The 20,310-nt window shown below is 44.9% G+C and overlaps 1 protein-coding gene across 2 annotated transcripts in view; it reads left to right on the top strand.

Moving 5' to 3' along the window:
* FAM169BP (Protein FAM169B) overlaps positions 1-20,310 on the top strand; it is a 90,033-nt gene that overhangs the window by 65,321 nt on the left and 4,402 nt on the right. For both annotated transcript variants that reach the window (XM_027067963.2, XM_053223616.1), the window contains exons 6-8: positions 11,076-11,258; positions 15,015-15,146; positions 20,147-20,241. In XM_027067963.2, the coding sequence (XP_026923764.1) occupies positions 11,076-11,258; positions 15,015-15,146; positions 20,147-20,241 (410 nt within the window). The remainder of the gene's footprint in view (positions 1-11,075; positions 11,259-15,014; positions 15,147-20,146; positions 20,242-20,310) is intronic.

Genomic DNA, 20,310 nt, shown 5'->3' with positions numbered 1-20,310 from the left:
CAGTTTGTGCTGCTCACCTGTTATGGGCTCCAGGAACCCTCAGGCTCCGTCCAAGACCTGCTGCATCAGAAACCCTGGCGGTGGAGTGGGGCCTAGCAATCTGTCTTAACAAGCCCTCCAAGTGATCCCATCGACCCTCTGAGGTTTTAGAACCCCTCATCCAAGGCATGCATTCTCAGTAGGTTGGTATTGCCCCCAACAAGCTAAACCATTCTTTCTTGGGGAGCAAAAGAATCATAGATAATACAATGGTCTGTGGCTCTCCAAACCTCAACCCAACAAAGCCTTATTCCTTGGTATTTAATTTGGTGGGGGGGGCGGGGTTGGTGATTAGGAGGAAATGCCTCTGAAGGCTCGTTAGGTTGGTGATAATGAGAAAATATTCGATCAATGCTGCTCGAGGGTGTATACCTATGAGAGGAACTGCTAGCTGTAGGTGAGTCATACCCTCCGCTTCCCCCCGGGGTGCATAGCTGTCTTCCAAGATGGCCGTACGCATGTATGCCGTCACCTGGAAAAAGTTTTTGTTTCTTCACGTGTTTATCAGCATTGGTATTGTCCAGGTTTGTTGTTGCTGATCCTGTGGCTACAAAATATCATCTTATTTTAAAGCCTATTTTCTGATTGTTGTTCATAGATAGAAATGCCACCTCCATCTTACATGTTGGTCTTACGTCCGCTGACCTTGCGAAACTTTCCCTCTTAGTTTTATAATTTCTCGGTAGTTTCTTTTGCTTTTATAATTTTTCTGTATTTTATGCCATATGGAGTGGATAATGTGCAGGGTCCAGCGTAATGTTGAACTGGAGTGGTTCTTTCTCCTGTAATCTATAAAGGAGGCGAATTACTGATACAGATTTTTTTTTAAGTTTATTTATCTATTTTTTTATTTAAAAATTTATTTTATTTATTTTGAGAGAGGGAGAGGGAGACAGAGAGTGGGGGAGGGGCAGAGAGAGAGAGAGAAGGAGCGAGAATCCCAAGCAGGCTCTGCACTGTCAGTGAAAAGCCAGACATGGGGCTCGAACTCATGAACTGTGAGATCATGACCTGAGCCAAAGTTGGATGCTTAACCAGCTGAGCTACCCAGGCGCCCCGGATACAGATTTTCTTAGTTTAACAGGACAGACCTGGGCAGATGCTTCATAGCCCCCACAAATGCTACTTTGCAAAAGGAAATGCACCAAGAGCAGCATTGCTTTTGGCCAGACACTTGGTTATTTTGTGCCTTGCGGCCCCACATCATTACTTTCCTGGTGCCCAGATCTCAGTTCTCAAAAACAGCCGGGAGTGGGAATACGCTGTGACTGTTGTCTTGCCACCTGCCTGTTATATCTTCCTTCTGACAAATCTCTCTGTTCGAAGCAGATACAGTTTCTTCCATTACTTTCTGGCTGCCTGTTGCTATCATTTGCCCATGGTGCACCATCTGTGAATTCTGTCTTAGGTATTCCAAGAATTCACTCCTGTCTTTGTGAAGTAACCCTCCTGGTCTTTTTTCTGTGTTTTGTTGGGTGTGTATTTTTAGTGGACAGTCTGTTGGCATCACATCGTTCAGTCTGTTAGGTTTTGTCTCCTTCTCTCAGAGGTATCTTCTTCAGGTCCTCCCAGGCTGTTGAAGGTAAAGTCATCATTATGTGCAGTGTTAGTTCATGCCCCTTGGTCATGGTTTCATCGTAGATACCTTACCGGTCATACATATCTTCAGGAACAGCCAGGGTGGTGAGCAGAGAATCCAGCCCCTTACAGCGATCTAAGTTAACTTTGTGTACCCTGTTGAATTCAGTTTGTTAATACTGGGTTAAGCTTTTTTATTTTATGTTCAAGAATTACTGTTATTTTTCCTATCCTTGGCCATTCTTTCTTTTTCCTTAAAAAGTTGTACTATACTCATAGATGAGGCTGGAGAATATTCTCTCTTTGTTCTCTGGAAGGCTTTCCTCTGGAAGGTTGGTAAGAAGTTCTACCAACCTAAGATAGAAGTTAAAGCCACCTGGCCTGGTGTGTTCAGTGTGGGAGAGGTTGAAACTTCTGATTCCATGTTTTCAATGCTCAGAGGACGGATTAGTTTATCTGGTTTCTTTTTTTTTTTTTTTTATTTTTAGTCAGTTTTGGTGGGTTGTTTTATCCTAGGAATTTGTCCTTTTCCTCTCTTTTCAAGTTTATTGGCATAGTTATTTATTGTATTCTCTTACCTTCAAAATTTCTGCCACATCCATAGTGATATCTTTATTTTAATTCCTAATGTGCTTTATGTATGGGGTATTCATTTCTTCTTACTTTAGCAACTCTTTTTTTTTTTTAAATAGTTCGTGTTATATTTTTGTGTTCTATTTTATAAATTTCTATCCTCCTTTTCTCCTTCCCTTTATTTTCTTTGGGTCTCTCTTCTCTTCTCTTCTAACCTTTTAAATTCTGATGCTTGGCTTGTTAATTTTCATCTTTTCTTGTTTTTTTTTTCCTGTCAGCATTTATGGTTAAAATAATCTCATCCTACTGCCATTTTAGCCAATTGGGTTGGCCATTCTTTTTTTTTTTTTTTAAGTTTACTTATTTATTTTGAGAGAGAGAGAGCGTGAATGGGGTAGGGACAGAGAGAGAGGGAGAGAGAATTCCAAGCAGGCTTCATGCTGTCAGCGTAGAGCCCACCATGGGGCTTGAACCCATGAAACGTGAGATCATGACCTGAAGCAAGATCGAGAGTCTGACGCCCAGCCGACTAAGGCACCTGGTCGTCCTTGGGCTGGTCATTCTGACTGGTTTGTGCTTTACCATAGGTTTTTTGTTTATCTTGTTTTGTTTTGTTACTCCCACCATTTACTATGAATTGTGGACTCAATGGATTTGTTCCCATGACCTTTTTTTTCAGGACCAGTTATCCTCAGGTAAAAGACCTTTCTGGATATTTAAACTTGCCTGAGAGATAGCATCTTTATTCCAATTTTGAACAGTGCCCATCTGAGATATGCTTTACTCTTCTAAGTGTTGTTAGGTATAGACAACCTGTGTAGCCATTGAAGGCAATTTTGGACATGGAGCAGCCAGAAGGAAGGAAGGGGACACCAGAGGTCTTGGTTCTTGACTGTTCTGCCATCAGTTAGTATGGTGGTGTGGGTTGGTCTGAATTTGCTGTGGGATCAATAGACTCTTTGTGAGCTGAGGAGAGGTAGTTGGGCAATTGTTACTGACAGAAAGGAGCCAAGCCCTTTGTGTGTGTGTGTGTGTGTGTGTGTGTGTGTGTGTGTGTGTTTTCACCTTTCTTGACCCTGTTAGCTGTCATGTCTGTAAAATGGGTAGAATGAATGAAATCACTGCTGGGGTTCTTACCAACCGTTCCATGCTACGTGGCATGATTTCCTTGGACTTTATATTCTGATTATGAGTGGAGAGTTCATTGGCCTACAGCAAGCTCATTGCCTGTGCCCCATGCCAAGCCAAGCCAAGCCAAGCCAAGCCAAGCCAAGCCAAGCCAAGCCAAGCCAAGCCAATTCTTTGGGAACTGATGTTAGAAGAAAGATTTTATTTGACTGGCCTGAAGGTGTGATTGGCCTTTAGAAAGAGCTGGTGGAGTGCTTTTGTTTCTTCTGCCCCCTAGTCTCCCCCAGCTTTTCATTTTGAAATAATTTTAGATTTATGGAAGAGTTGTAAAGATAGTTCAGAGAGTTCCTATTAAATACCCTTTACCTACTTCCCCTTGCTGGTAACATCTTATGTAACCACAGTAACCACAGTATAGGGATGAATACTAAGAAATTAACATTGGTTAATTTTTTTTTTTTTACGTTGGTTAATTTTTCAGCAATGTCCTTTTTCTCTTATGGGGTCTGATCCAGGATACCACCTGGCCTATATTTTCCATACCTCCTTAGTGTCCTCATTTAATCTGTAACCATTTCTTGGGTCTCCTTGTCTTTCATGACCTGCACACATTTGAGGAGTACTGGTCAGGGGATTTGTGGAATGTTCCTTAACTTAGGTCTGTCTGATATTTTCGCATGATTATCCTAGGATATGAGTTTGGGGGAAAGTGAAGTGTCCTTGTCCTCACATGCTCACATCAAACATGAAGGCACATGATACCTACATTACTGTTGGCGATGTTCACCTTGATCACTGAAGGGGGTATCTGATGGGTTTCTCCACTGTAAGGTTACTATTTTTCTCTTTCTACACTTGATTGTATCCTTTTCATGTAACTCCATATCATTTTAAATACAATTCATTGTATCTTTTATTTTTTATTTTTATTTTTTTAATGTTTTTAATGTTAATTTATTTTTGAGAGAGTGAGACAGACCGCAAGCAGGGGAGGGGAAGAGAGAGAGGGAGACAGAATCCGAAGCAGGCTCCAGGCTCTGAGCTGTCAGCACAGAGCCTGATGTGGGGCTCGAGCCTATGAACCATGAGATCATGACCTGAGCTGAAGTTGGACGCTTAACCGACTGAACCACCCAGGTGCCCATCATTGTATCTTTTAAACATCAGTTTCATAGATGGATAATTTTACACCCTGTAAAATTCGCCGATGGTAAGTGATTTCTAAAAAATTTAGAGAGTTGTGTAACCATCACCACCATCCAGATTTTGGATATTTCCATTACCCCAGAAATGTTTACTGTCAATCTGTGTTTCCATCCCAGCTCTAGGCAATCCCCTATCTGCTCTCCGTCTCCATCAATTTGTGTTTCCTGGACATTTCATCTAGATGGAATGATACAATATGTGGTCTTTTGTGTCTGGCTTCTTTTACTTAATGTTTTTGAGGTTCATCCAAATTGTAGCATGTATTAGGTTCCCAGGAGTAGAATTGGTGGTTCATTTGATAAGCGTATGTTTAACTTTAAGAAACTGTCAAATTATTTGACCAAGTGGCCTTACCATTATACATTCCCATCCGCATTATGTGACAGTTTCAATTTCTCCACATCTTGTCACCACTTATTATTGCTTGTCTTTTTGATTATAGCCATTTTTATGGTAGGTCAAAAGTAGCATTTCATTGTGGTTTTCATTTTCATTTTCCTAATGGCTAATGATGTTGAGTATCTTTCCCCTGATTGTTAACCATTTGTCTTCTTTTGTCTATTCAGATCATCAGTCCGTTCTTATTTATTTATTTGTTTATTTATTTACTCACTTACTTAACTTACAAGGCAAGTTCTGCTTTCAGACTTTCAAACATGTTAAGGTTAAACTTGCAATGGGTTTTTCCTGTCTACAGTGATCAGTTTTTAGTGTTGATGTACCAGACCTTAATGGTGGTTGATAAAAAAACTTAATGCACATTGAGAGAATGATAGCCAAGAAAGATAGCTGGGAACAGCAGACATTGTGTCTCACATGTTTCCAGAAAAAAAAAATGGGGGGGGGGCGGGGAAGCCACTGAGAGTCGTTATCCCATATGGCACTGAAACAAACATTCAACTCGGTTAGGTAAGAGTTACCTATCCCTGAACACAAAGGCATCCGATTCTAAGTAGCTTTAGGAATTCAATGTTTTCCTTGTACTCTTCCAGCAAATGGCCACCGATCTGAAGTCCTAAATCAAATGCAAGTGTTCTCAGCAAATAATTTCCTTGGTTGTCACTGATCAAGGCTACTCTGCATGTTCTGAGAGACTTAAATGATCCCTGAAACTGTCGTGTTTCATGTGTCCATTTTTAATTGGTTGTTTGTTTTCTTTTTGTTGAATTATAACTGTTCTTTATGTAGTCTGGATATGTCTTTTTTTTTTTAAATCAGAAATGTGGTTCGTAAACACTTCCCTACAGTTTCCTTTGAAATACAAAAGTGAATTTCGATGAAGTCAGATTTGTCAATTGATTGTGCTTCTGGTATTGAATTTAAGAACTCTCTGACTCCCTCAGAACTCTGTGATGGTTTTCTTTTTTATTTTCTTCTGAAAGCTTTATAGTTTTTTTTAAGTTTATATTTATTTTGAGAGAGAGAATGAGTGAGCAGGGGAGGGACAGAGAGACAGGGCGAAAATCCCAAGCAAGCTCCGCGCTGACATGGGGCTCGATCCCACAAAATGTGAGATCATGACCTGAGCTGAAACCAAGAGTTGGATGCTTAACCAACTGAGCCACGCAGGCACCCCTGAAAGCTGTATAGTTTTAACTTATATTTATGCCTAGATCCATCTTGAATTAATTTTTGTGATATGAGGTAAGCGTCCAACTTAATTTTTAAAAATACCTAGTACATTAAAAACATTAATAGGCTTTTTTTAAGAGCAGTTTTAGGTTTACAGGAAAATTGAGAAAGTACAGAGTTCTCCCATATCCCCCCACCCTCCTCCACACACACACACACACACACACACACACACACACACACACCCTCTATTATTAACATATTGTGATGCATTGGTTACAATTCATAAACTAATGTTGGTGCACGTATTAGTTGGCTAGACTGCCATGACCAAATACCACAGACTGGGTGGCTTAAACAATAGAAAGTAATTTTCTCACAGTTCTTGAGGCTGGAAGTCCAAGATCAAGGTGTTGGCAGGTTTGGTTTCTTCTGAAGCCTCCCTCCTTAGCTTGTAGGTGGCCATTTCCTTGCTGTGTCCTCACACGGTCGTTCCTCTATGTGTGCACATCTCTCTGCGTGTCCAAATTTCCTCTTCTTATAAAGACGCCGGTCAAATTGGATGAGAGCTCACTCAAAAGACCTTGCTTTAACTTCATTACCTCTTTAAAAACATTTTTTTAATGTTTTTATTTGTTTTTGAAGGAGAGACAGACAGAACATGAGCATGGGAGGGGCAGAGAGAGGGAGACAGAATTGGAAGCAGGCTCCAGGCTCTGAGCTGTCAGCATAGAGCCCGATGCGGGGCTCGAACTCATGAACTGTGAGATCATGACCTGAGCCGAAGTTGGACACTTAACTGATCGAGGCACCCAGGTGCCCCAACTTCATTGTCTCTTAAAGTCTGTGTCTCCAGATACAGTCACATTCTGAGGTACTCGGGGTTGGGATTCAATATAAGAGACGCCGTTCAGTCCATAAGAATACATTATTATTAACTAAAGCCCATAGTTTACATTAGTGTTCATTACTTATGTTGTATATTCTATGGGTTTTGACAAATGCAGAAGGATGTTTCTCTATCCTTGTAGCGTCGTACAAGCGTCATTGCCCTGAAAACCCCCATGCTCCCTCTATTCATTGCTCCCTCCCCACAGCCTCTTAACAACCACTGATCTTTTTGCTGCCTTCATAGTGTTGCCTTTTCCAGAATGTCATATAACTGGTATAATTGTACAGTATGTAGACTTTTTCAGATTGGGACTTTTCCTTAAGTAATATGCCTTAAGGTTTCCCCATGTCTTTTTTTTTTTTTTTTTTTTTTTTTTTTTTGCTTGATAGCTTATTTCTTTTCAGCATGGAATCATATTCCATTATCTGGATGTGCCATAGTTTATTTATCCATTCACATATTGAAGGATATCTTGGTTGCTTCCAGTTTTTGGCCATTATGAATATAGGTGCCGTGAACGTTCATGTGCAGGTTCTCAACTCCTTCAGTTAAATATCAAGGGGCACAATTGAAGGATCATATGGAACAAGTTCTGTTTGCTTTTGTAAAACCACCAAACTCATCCAGGGTTGCTGTACCATTTTGCATTCTCACCAGCAATGAATGAGAGTTCCCATTGCTCCACATCCTTAGCAGCATTTGGTGTTGACAGTGTTTTGGGTTTTGGCCATTCTGGTAGGTGTGCAGTGATATCTCATTGTTTTAATTTGCATTTGCCCGATGACATATGATGTGGAGCATCTTTTGATATCCTTACCTGCCATATGTAATAGCTTTGTTGATGAGGTATCTATTAAGATTTTTGGCTCACTTTTAAATCACGTTGTTTGTTTTCTTATTGTTGAGTTTTAAAAGCTCTTCATATATTTTGGATAACAGTCCTTTATCAGACAAATGTGCCTTTTGCAAATATTTTTTCCCAGTTTGTGCCTTGTCTTTTCATTCTTTTGACATCGTCTTTCACATGTCAAAAATTTGGGCAGCAAATTTTAATTTTTTTTAAATAAGTGCACTATTTATTTTTGAGAGAGGGAGAATGAGAGTGGGAGATGGGCAGAGAGAGAGTGAGACAGAGGATCTGAAGCAGACTCAGCACTGACACTAGAGAGCCTGATGTGGGGCTTGAACTCACAAACCATGAGATCATGACCTGGGCTGAAATCCAGAGTCGGATGCTTAACCAACTGGGCCACCCCGGTGCCCCAGCAAATTTTAATTTTAATGAAATTCAGCTTGCCAATTTTTTCTCTCCTGGATCATGCCTTTCGTGTTGTATGTAAAAAATATGTTACAAAACCCAAGGTCATCTGGATACTCTCTTGTGTATTTTCTAGGAGGTTTGTAGTTTTGCATTTTATATTTATGCTGTGATTCATTTTAAGTTAAAAATTTTGAAGTATTTAAGGTGTGTGTCTAGATTGGTTTTTTTTTTCCATGTGGATATCAAGTTGTCCGATGTCACTTATTGAGACTGTCCTTTCTTCAGTGACTTTACTTTGCTCCTTTGTCAAAGATCAGTTGACTATATTTGTGTGGGTCTAATTCTGGACTGGCTGTTGTGTTCCAGCTTCTTCCTGTTTTTTTTTTTTTTTTTGTTCTTGGCTTATTGACATCCAGTCATACCACCACAATTTGTTGAAAAGACTGTCTTCTCATTGGAAAAGGGCAACATCGTTGAAATTAAAAGTATAAGAATTTATTTCTTGACTCATTTCTGTTCCATTGATACAGATGCCTGTCCTTACACCTGTATCCCACTGACTTGATTGCCTTGATTTTATAAGAAACCTTGAAATTGGGTAGTGTAAAATCTCCAACTTTGCTCTGTTTCAAAACCGGGTTGCTTATTGTAGAGACTTTGCATTTCATGTCAGTTTTAGTATCAGCTTGCCAATGTCCACCAAAATGCCTGCTGGGATTTTGATAGGACTGGTGTCGAACTTACAGATCAGTTTGGGAAGAACTGCCATCTTAACAGTATTGAGTCATCCAATCCATGAACATGGTATGTCCCCACTTATTACCTTTCTTTAATTTCCCTTAACCATGTTTTGTAGTTTTTCAGTATTCAAGGCTTATGCTCCTTTTATTAAATATATCCCTAAATATTGACTCTTTTTTTTTTAATGTTTTTATTTTTGAGACAGAGAGAGACAGAGCATGAGCAGGGGAGGGGAAGAGAGAGAGGGAGACACAGAATCCGAATCAGGCTCCAGGCCCTGAGCTGTCAGCACAGAGCCCGACGTGGGGCTCGAACTCACAGACCATGAGATCATGACCTGAGCCGAAGTCGGAGGCTCAACTGACTGAGCCACCCAGGCGCCCCAATATTGACTCTTTTTTTTTAAAGGAATTGTATCTTTATGTAATTTTAATGTTTCTCAGCTTTGGAAGACTACCATTTGGGGAATGTTGTTCTCCTCAATATAAAAGTTGGCAACTGCAGAATTCCAACCTAAGTTTGTACTGTCATTTCAGGAACATTGAGGGTGAAATTCAAATACTTTATACTTAACCATCTCAAGTGAATTGGGTGGTGTTGATCACTGGCCTCAGATTACTTCTTCATTCATTTTTGGCACAAAATCAACTGTTCAGCTCACCATTCTTTTGGATGACAGTTTTGCTGAGGCTCAGCTGGGTGGGATGGGTAGTAGGTGGCTCTGCTCCATGGGACTGGCTAGATGTTTGCTGGGACCACAAGGGTGCCCAGGCCATGTTTCTGTTATGGTGGCAGTCTAATCCAGTTGTGTTCTTAGAGTGAGTAGCCGGGATCTGAGAAAGAATAGTAGAGGGGCACTGGACCCCATGAAGCCAGGCCCCATTTTTGATGGGAGGTGCTTCAGAATCACATGTAATGTGATGTGGATATAGGAAGGGGAATAATTGTGCTCATTTTTTGCAAGCAGTTCACTACAGTAGCATGTATCCCTGCAACTCAGTCTGGCTGATCAGAATCAGAGTCAGTTTTTTCGCTTGGGAAATTACCCACCATCTGATTCTTGACAGGGACAAAAACTTCTTCCAATAGGAGCTGAATATGCTCCATACTTCTTTTCCTGGGTTTTCGTGCATCTAGGGTGCAGGCATCTGTACGTTTGGAAGACAGGTGATGTAGTAGGCTCTGTGTAGCATTGATTTTCTGGTTAGGGTGACAACGCAGATGAACTTGCAAGGCCAAGGCCAAGGCCAAATTCCTTTTGCAGAAACAGCAACTGTGCTGGTATTGGTGCTGGTTGCAGTGAAGTTCAGTTCAGGGTGGAAAGGTGGGAAGGGTGCCAACTGTGGCCCCTCTTGCTCTGCTATAGCAAGGTCACTGATGTTGTAGGGGAGGCAGGACTTAGTCTGCTTGGGGTAAATGCACATTGTCTTTTTTTTTTTTATCTTTATTTTTAAGAGAGAGAGCAAGCAGGGGAGGAATAGAGAGAGAGGGAGACACAGAATCCGAAGCAGGCTCCAGGCTCTGAGCTGTCAGCACAGAGCCCGACGCGGGGCTCGAACTCACAGACCGTGAGATCATGACCTGAGCCGAAGTCGGATGCTTAACTGCCTGAGCCACCCAGGTGCCCCTAAATGCACTCTGTCTTAATTGGAGATGATGACTGCTTGTTAGAGTTACTGAAACAAGTCCATGCCCTAGAGATGTGTTGGGTGGGTCTCCCAGCCCATATCCCTTGGGTTCACGGAAAACCTTGATGTCCAGATGCCCCTCATTGGCTTCCAGTGTCTCTGTGAACTCTGCACAGCGCGGGCGGCATCTGAGGCTCTTGGGTGCGTGAATGGCACATGCACCTGCGTTTGCTTTTCATTTCGGTACAAAAGTCTGGGGGCTGCACTCCTCGTGATCAATAACATGTGGGCTGGTCAGTCGGCTGGAGAACTGTTGGTTTGGGATGATCTGCTCTTTTGTCTCAGTGATGTGAGCCCTTCTAGGTGGTACCAGTGAGCCGGCTGTGTGGGAGTCCCGCAGGGTCCTGGCAGCTTGGTGCAAGCCTGGGACGGCGCCTGTCTCTTCCTTTCCCTGCAGGCAGCCTGTGTGGTGATGGCCCGGGTGCATGCTACCTGCTCCCCGTCTTCGACACCGTGTTTGTCAGGAGGACTTACCGCCGCCAGGGCCTGGGCACGGCCATGCTGCAGGACTTCTGTGAGACGTGCCGTGAGGACGAGGCTCTGGGCATCAGTTGGCCGATTTCTCCCGCCATGTTCAAAGGTAAACCCGCTTTGTGTCAGGCGGAAACGTATGGGCAACGGTGATGGATAACACGTGCGTTCTAGGTGGTTCCGGGGAGGCAGGTTCCTTGACGCTCTCTGCGTGTGGGTTTTCTCTTCCTCCTGAGAAATCTCCCGTTGCTTCAGCACAGATGAGACTTTATGCTGTGGCACCGAGGGGGGGGGGGGGAGGCTTTCCCAGCCCTAGAAATAACTGGATTTGGAAATAATAAAAAACATGGCGTCAGAGAGAAACGGAATCCAGAGAAGTGCACCTGCTGGGCGCTCAGAGGGCCTTTGCGGTTTCACCTGATGCTTAGAGCCCATGACTTAGTCCTTTCAGCTAGATGGTGAAAGGGAGCCCAGGAGCTTTGTCTGGGAGGGCAGCTGGAGTGCAAAGGCAAGCTCTGACCGCACTGAGCCCCCAAGTACCTCATAGCTCTTGCTGCAGAAGACAGTCCCCTTCTTCCATTCTTACCCTACTGAATCCCTGTACTGGTCAAGGTTCTCCAGAGAAACAGAGCCAATAGGGTACACACACACACACACACACACACACACACACACACACGAGAGATTTATTATAAGGAATTGGCTCACATGGTGTGGAGGCTGAGACTCCCAAGATCTGCAGTTAGCAAGCTGGAGACCCAGGAGAGCCGATGGTGTCATAACGGTGCAAATTCTGCCAGGCTCCAGACCCAAGAAAAGCCAACAAAAAGTTTTTGGGTCAAATCCAAAGGCAGCAAAAGACCCATGTCCCAGCTCACCAGACAGGCAGGAGTTCCCTCTTACTTGTGGGAGGGTCAGCCTTTTCCCTCTATATTCAGGCCTTCAACTGATTGGATGAGGCCCACCCACATGAGGGAAGGCAATCTGCTTTACTCAGTCTGTTGATTCAAATGTTCATCTCATCCCGGACGCCTTCATGGACCCCGAATAATGTCTGACCAAATATCTGGGCACCCCCTGGCTCAGTCAAGTTGACACTTAAAATGAGCTATCACAATCCCTTTTCACGTTCTGGAAGAGAAATCCTTATATGTATATTTTTTTCAGAGGAAATGAAACAAGCCCTGGTGTTAAACATTACGTTCCAAGTCAGTAAGGGGGGCAGATTCTGGTGAGCATCTCTCTAGGTTCCCCACACCCCTGCTGTGAAGTACACCCCTTCCACCTTGGGTACTGTTTCACTTCTTGTCATACAGATGTTTTTGGGCCCTTAGTACTGAGTTTCCAGTACCATTATGGTATGGGGAGATCAAGAGATAAGAGAGAAAACGTAGGGAAGGTAAGGAAACTTCTGTTGCTCTAAAGTCCTAAGAAAAGCAGGTGAAAACATATTTTCAAGTAGGTTTAGTCATTTCTTTATATTTCCAAACTCATGGTCTATAATTAAACTCTGAAGAGCCTTGAATTTCTGCAAAGAGCATTCCAGGATTCCTGTACTGTGTTGCTCACTTTGAGGTGTTGCAAAGTTCCAGAACCACATGCCTGTCCTCTCTCTCTCCTAATTTTTGCATCAGCTCCGAGACCTTTGTTTGAGTGTATTGGCCTCTCAATGTGGCCACCTCAGGTTTCCCTAGGGAAGTATCAGTCTCCACGGAGGGGGGAGGGCACCCCAGAACCAGCACTGCAGGTACCCTTGCAGGGTCTTGTGGATCGCTGCTCTCCTTTTTCTTTCTTTCTTTTTTTTAATGTTTATTTTTGAGAGATGCAGAATGCGAGTGGGGGAGGGGCAGAGAGAGAGAGAGGGAGACACAGAGTCTGAAGCAGGCTCCAGGCTGAGTTGTCAGCACAGATCCTGACGCGGGGCTCGAGCCCACAAACTCTGAGATCATGACCTGAGCTGAAGTTGGATGCCTAACTGACTGAGTCACCCAGGCACCCCCCTGCTTTTCCCTTTTCTATCTCTGCCCCATAGAGAAAGAAAATAAGAAGGTGCTGATCTGAAGCACGTGTCGTGTCTTGGGGGTTTGAGCTGCCCAGCTGAGGATGTTGGGGCCTCAGGCTTTTACGTCACCCCTGACTGTACCTGGGCATGTATGTGAACAGGTAGAACATGGAGAAAGAAGCAGCTGGAGGTTCAGGACTGGGTTCAGGTGTGTGCCACCTGCACACTTTACTGACTGGCTTTTTTTTTTTTTTTTTTTAATGTTTTTATTTTTGGGAGACAGAGAGACAGTGAATGAGTGGGGGAGGGGCAGAGAGAGACAGAGACACAGAATCCGAAGCAGGCTCCAGGCTCCGAGCTGTCAGCACAGAGCCCGACGTGGGGCTCGAACTCACGAACCGTGAGATCATGACCTGAGCTGACACTTAATCGACTGAGCCACCCAGGCGCCCCATGACCGGTAGGATTCCTTCTTGCGTTCAAAGGGCAGGTCAGAGCCCTACGCTTTAAAGCCCTCTTGCAGCTGCGTTTCTCTCCGTGGTGTGAGGAGTCTGTGGGCCCAAGAGTATCGTCCTTCCTGGGTCCAGACCACTCCTTCTAAGCTGACTCAGGGTACCAGGACCCCTGGGTTCCTGCCAGTGGCGTGAGGGCCCGAGTGGACCCCATCCTTGGGTCTGCACATAAGGGTGGACCATGCCACCAGTTTGCATATCTTTAGACCCTAGGGACAGGCGTTGGTGGGATGTGGGTGGAGTGTGGGCGTGGTGTTCACATTTGCATTCACAGGCCCCTTGCTGTGTACGTGTGTGGGGCTGGGGTAGAAGGAGAAGCGGGTGGGCCGTCTGTCGGGGGCGGGGGGGGGGGGCAGCTCCCTCAGTATTGCCACATTCTGGTGCAAAACTCCAAGGAGTCCAAGAATTCTAAATTTGAAACTGGCTTTCCCTGTTGTTATGAAGTTATATTTGTCAAGATAGGAGAGCAGAACATTCTATCTAGCACTCTGCTAGTTTGGCTTACACTTTCCGAATACTTAGTTTCACCCTCTGGAGGTTTCCATCTGTGCTGTTGCCCCTGGCTGGGACGTATGAGGGGAGGGCCTGACGGGGTCCCCATGGGCACCTGCGGGACCAGGAGCAGCTGCCCATTTGGCTGGGCTTGGGGCACTGCCCGGAGAAAACTCTCACCCTGTGAATGCGGACATAGAAGTCTTTAAGCCTTGAGGTGACTGGAATCAAGGCATCTGCAGAGGATGAGCTGGAAGTTCTGTGGGAGAGGAGGGCTGGGGAGGCTCAGGATAAGGAGGGACAGTGCCCGAGGAGAGGACAGTGTTGGGGGGATGTTAAGGGCTGATTGGGTCCCCCGAAGTCTTATGTTGAAAGCTTACCCTCCATGTGACTATACGTGGAGGTGGGGCCTTTAAAGAGGCAATTAGAATTTAATGAGGTCATAGGAGTGGGGCCCTGATCCAATAGATTCTTAAGAAGTGGTTCTTATTTATAAAAGAGGAGCCTGGGACACGGATGGGTGCAGAGGGAAGGTCATGTGACGCCACTGTGGGAAGGCAGCCATCTTCAAGCCTCTGCCCATGCCTGGCCGTGGGACTTCCCGCCCCCACCACGTGAGACGAAGTCTGTTGTTGGAGCCCCCCAACGTGTGGTGCTTTGTTATGGTGGCCCCGGCTAAGATGGGTTGGGTGAAAGCGGGAGCATGAGGGGTGACAGCTGAGGAGGCCAAACACTGGTGCCCCTGCAGCAGAAACAGAGCAGAGCCAGGGTGGGGCGGGGCCTTGGCTGGAACCCGAAGTGCTCGCCCCTGAGACGCAGAGGGGCCGGGCCTTCCTGGCTCACTCTTGCACATCCTCAGTGTGCAGGAAGTTCCTGTTGGCCCATCCGGAGGAGCGGGGTCGCCTGTGGGAGGTGGAGCCCCCAGGAGCCTGGGGCCAGCGAGGCAGCATCTGGCTGAAGGTTCAACTGCAACAGTCAAGACTTCCAGACCGTGAGTCACAGTGAATAAAGTGCCCTTTGAAGCACAGGTTAATGCATACGGATGGAGTCAGGCCCGGGCAGGTGTTATGTTTATTGTTGCAAGAACAGGAGGGAGTGAGACGAGGGTGGTGCCTTCTTGTTTATTTCTTTTTTAAAATGTTTATTTATTTTGAGAGAGAGAGAGAGAGAGGGAGGGAGAGAATCCCAAGCAGGCTGTGCACTATCAGCTCAGAGCCCAGTGTGGGACTTGATCTCACAAATGGTGGGATCAGGACCTGAGCTGATACCGAGTCAGACACTCAACCGACTGAGCCACCCAGGCACCTCCGGGGTCGTGGCTTCTTGTCCTTGGTCTACCTTCCTTTCCTGAATGAGCCACATCTTCTGGACTTTGATGAAGATCTCCTCCAATCTAACTAAATCAGAAGCTCCCTGGGACAGAGCGGCTCCCTGTTTATAACTCGAAGGGATCACTGAAACCCAGAAGAGGTCTAATGTGTGCACCTGGTTAAAAATTGGAAGGCCACACAACGGTTTACCTTGAAGAGCAAGGCTTCCATGCACCCCCTCCTTCCCTTGGGGGAGATGGCAGGCATACGTAAGTGGTAGCATTGCAGAGACAGCGTTCTGCAAATGAGTACTTTGTCCCCGCCCTTTTTATTGGCAGCATAGTAAGCTGCTGTATGGAGGTGTTTATTTGGGCAGTCCCTGTTATCGACAGGCATTGTCTTCAGTTTGAGGTTGTTATAGCACCACGGTGTGTTTGCCGGCAGGGTTTTGATGGAGGGTGTTTTCAAGCAATGAGAACGGACAGAGGTCCCAAGGGGAGATGGGGTGGGAAGACCAGATTCACTTGTGTCTGGTTCCCCAAGTTGCTTTTTGACAGTGTGCCTTCCTCCTCTCCCACGTTGGGGATGGATTGCACTCCCCCCGGGATGGATTGCACATTGCTGTTGGTTCTCAGCTCAGTGCTCAGGGAGAGGGCCTTGGAGGGCAGGGCTGAATCCCGGCAAACCCTTTCAGGCTGCAGGTGCTGTGTGTGGGTGGGAGGCTCAGGAGGGTCTAACAGTTTTAAGTTTCACCTGCCAAAGTGAAAGCACTGGCTATCCTTCCCCGCCCCCGGGGAAGAAAGCTCCTGTCAACATCAAATGCCATTTCCCAGGCTGTAGGTAGCTCATTAGGCCTCCGTGGGCTTTCCACGTGGTAACTGATTTACGTTAGGTCGTGACAGGGAAGAGCGTCTTGGAGTTTATTGATGCTAACAATGATAGGTTTTGCTTTTATGGTGCCTTTCAGCTAGAAGGCTTAATGGATCTCTGCAGATATTAATGGGGTGACCAGGCACCTGGGAAGCAGGCCATGGTAGGGCTGTGACTGTGATCCTAATGAGGCGGTTAAGTGACTTGCCCTGTGGCACCCACAGTTAGAAATGAAAGGGGAGCTTGCCCGGATCCCCATGCACTAAGCTGACCAGCTGCGTGGGTTTATCAAGAAACGTCACAAATGAGCCTGCAGCTCCCACGTGGACTTGGCCTTTGTGTCTTGGATGTTGCAGCTCCTTGGCTGGGAATGAAGGAAAAAAAAAGTGTTGCATATCAGAATGTGGAAATAATGTGGAAATTGCACAGGCTGGAGGGGGGTAAGCAGTGGGAGACCGTGTTCGCATAATTGGGGAGACTGCTTCCCTCGGAGGAAAATGCCGCTGGGGTTATTTCAAGAGCTGAGAGTTGGTGTGGTCTGGTCACAGGAAACTGAGCTGGAAGTCAGATGCCAGACCTGTCACTTTAACTCACTGTGAGATTTGCCAACTCTCTCTTTAAAACAGCAAATGAGGGAACTTGCACAGGGAATGTTCCAGAAGCATGCTTGGAGTCCTTTGAAGGAAGAAGGGTCATCGTTATGATCAGGATATAATTAGATAATTAAAACTATATAATTAAAAAAATGCTAAATTATGATCTTTTCACTCCCTGTATAAATCATGGCTAGTTCCCGGTTTCACCCACAACTTCTGTGTCCCCCCAGGGCCAGCAGTCAGGATTTTAATTCAGTCAGGAAGGTTTTCAGCCAGCCAGCTTCATCTTGTAACAATTTTGTCAGCATTGACATTTCAGGTTTTTTCCAGGTTGGTGAGTGGGGGGGGCTGCAAATGCAATCACAGATTAGCCCAGATGCTCTGCATTTTCTCAGTTACAGTCTGTCTGCCTTCATGGAAATCTGTGTTAGCCCGTTAGGTTTTCCCACAGGTCACCCCACAGTGCAGGTTCTGGAATCTTCTTTTGCCTGGAAATGTCACACAGCCATTTAATTTAATTTTAGTTTTTAACCAGCCCGTTATTCTTAGAGTTGCTTTCTTGAATTGTTCTGCTTTTCAAGTTCTATCTTTTGTTTCTTTATTTCTGGCTGTTATTTTGGAGGGCTCCTACAGTTTCATGTGCTGTAGCGGTAGAACCGTAAGCAAGAAGCCCGGGGGAGCCAATTGTTTTTTACATTCTAAGTAAGGCATGGACGTTTTACAATGTTCCAAAGGGAAATTAACTTGTGCTCCTTTCCAGGGTTTCAAAATCTATTTTTTGAAGCAGCGTCATTTATGGACGAGGTCTTTTAAAGTTTGCACGATCTTGCCTGTTGATAACATCTGTGGCTTATAATGGCCCTGAAAATATTTACAGCGTTTTCAGAACTTTTGAGAGAAGGAGTTTGTGGGAATTTTTTTTTTTCCTTCCTACACTCAGTTACATATGAAGCCTTTGAAACTTGACCAATAGGATCATAATTCTGTCTGGTGTGACTTCTCAGTTAGCTTGCACATGCCTTAAGTTTCTTTACTGGAGGAGATGAAATTGAATCCTCCAGCAGTTGAGTGTTCTTTTACAAAAATGTGGCTGGAGGCAGGAAATAATTGCACACAGCTTTAAAAATCATTGTTTTCATTGTTTAGGTTATAGTGTTGCTTTCTTCCCAGGTGAGTTTTTAATAGATTCAATTGTTTTCCACAGGGAAAAGAATTTTATTCACATTTAATTTTTTAATTTTTTTATGTTTTTATTTTATTTTTGAGAAAGATAGTGTGAATGGGGGAGGGGCAGAGAGAGAGGGAGACACAGAATCCGAAGCAGGCTCCAGGCTCTGAGCTGTTGGCACAGAGCCCGACACGGGGCTCGAACTCACGGACTGTGAGATCATGACCTGAGCTGAAGTCAGATGCTCAACGGATTGAGCCGCTACATTTAATTTTTAAAGCTATGGTGTATGTATATAAAAAGATGTGAATGAACTCTGAGCTGGGGCCAGGGGCGGGGGGGCGGGGGGGGGCGGGGCGGGCAGGGTCTTTTTTCTAAAAATTTGATGCTTGCAGCTCTGAGCTTGTCTCAGGTTTTTTTGGTGAGTTGGACATGACATAGTGTTGTAGTTACAGCAATTTGGCGGCGTGAGCTCTGGTGGGAAGTGCATAGCAGTACCATCATCCTGGATGGGTTTTTCCTAATGCTGCTCTTTGAAAGGTTGTGTGGCTCCCTCTAGCGGCCATTGTCACCTACTGCGTCCCATATGGAAGTAACTCCTGGATGGTAACTTACTGTGACCTACCTGTGTGGTTGCTTCTCGGATTCTTATCCTCGTGCTTCCAAATTAGAGCATTCATTTTTTTTAACATTTATTTATTTTTGAGACAGGGAGAGACGGAGCATGAATGGAGAGGGTCAGAGAGAGGGAGACACAGAATCTGAAACAGGCTCCAGGCTCTGAGCTCTCAGCACAGAGCCCGACACGGGGCTCGAACTCATGGACCGCGAGATCATGACCCAAGCTGAAGCTGGGCACTCAACTGACTGATCCACCCAGGTGCCCCTAGAGCATTCATTTTTAAAAATTATTGAACTGTTATTGGTTAGGAATAAAATACAAGTAAACATTTGATAGTTACCAAGCACACTTTAGTCTGTAACGCATAAAAAGATAGTTTCACACATCAGGAAGTGTAGAATATACTGAATTGTCTGCTTCATTCTCTGATTCATTCATTCATGCATTCTCATTCATTCATTCACTCATTCATTCATTCAGTAGATTACTCTAATGGAAGATCTCCCAGTGCCAGGCCACTGGTTAAGGTGATAAGGATATAGTAGTGAATAAGGCTGAGTCTCTGAACTCATTTATGAGCTTACTTTTGCAAAGAGAAGTACATGAGGAATCATTACTGCATTATATAGAAACTCCCAAGGGAGCCCTGAAGTACTCTGGTGTTTTTCACTGCTTAGGATTCAATTTTGCCAAACCAAAGTTGGCTAATTTATAAAGTCTGTAAATAAACTTTAAAATTTACCTGTATAGGTAATGTTTCAATAATGTTATTTTTATTTGAAAAAATGTGTTTCGTTTGCATTTTTAGCTCAACTGGAAAACTTTTCTTCCTAAAGCATCTGAGTGCCCCTCCCCTCCCCTCCCCCCCCATCACATACCTGTACGTATGGATTTTGGGATGTAGGAAGTACACAGTGGGACAGCAAAGTTATCCTTTCCAAGTTCGGTCTGATTTGGAAAGGGGGAGGAGGGCTGAATTAACAAGGGTGATTATGGGTTCTCTTGTGAGTAACAATTCCAGCGAGCAAAGAGAAGGGCCTAGGAATAGCTCTGCAAGCCTAACTCTGTTTAATGTCCAGATAATTGGAAGAAAAGAATTCCAGCTCAGAAATGCTTGAGTAGTGCCTACGGCTGTACTCCCAATCTCTGATCTTGGAAGCTAAGCAGGGAAGGGCTTGCTTAGTACCTGGATGGGAGACACGCTTGAGTAGAACCATTGCTTCATGTCTCCCCAAACCTGGCAAGTTTCCCTCTTCTCCAGAAGGCACTGCAGCAGGTGTCACAGTGAAGGTCATGAGGATAGAATTGGGTCGTGGTGATCGGTACTTTTGGAAGGGTCCCTGCTGTACTGTTAATCTTTTGATTGTCTGCTCCCTCGGGGCCACCTCCATTTGCTTATGCCACTCTCTTGCTTGGGGAGGGCAGCACACCCGGGAAATTCCCAGGAGGACGTGAGCAGTTGTGGGCGGACTTCTCCAGATGATGGACCCAGAATGTCTGGTCGTGAAGGAGGCAAGAAGGTACGGTGGTGAATGTCATTCTGGGAATGTGTCTTGTTTTCTTAGCAATCACGTTGTGCTTGTTTAGTG

This window comes from Acinonyx jubatus, chromosome B3 (genome assembly GCF_027475565.1).
Source record: "Acinonyx jubatus isolate Ajub_Pintada_27869175 chromosome B3, VMU_Ajub_asm_v1.0, whole genome shotgun sequence".
Classification (NCBI taxonomy): Eukaryota; Metazoa; Chordata; class Mammalia; order Carnivora; family Felidae; genus Acinonyx; species Acinonyx jubatus.
Note: the sequence above shows the minus strand (reverse complement) of the source record. Positions and strands in the feature narration are given on the sequence as shown.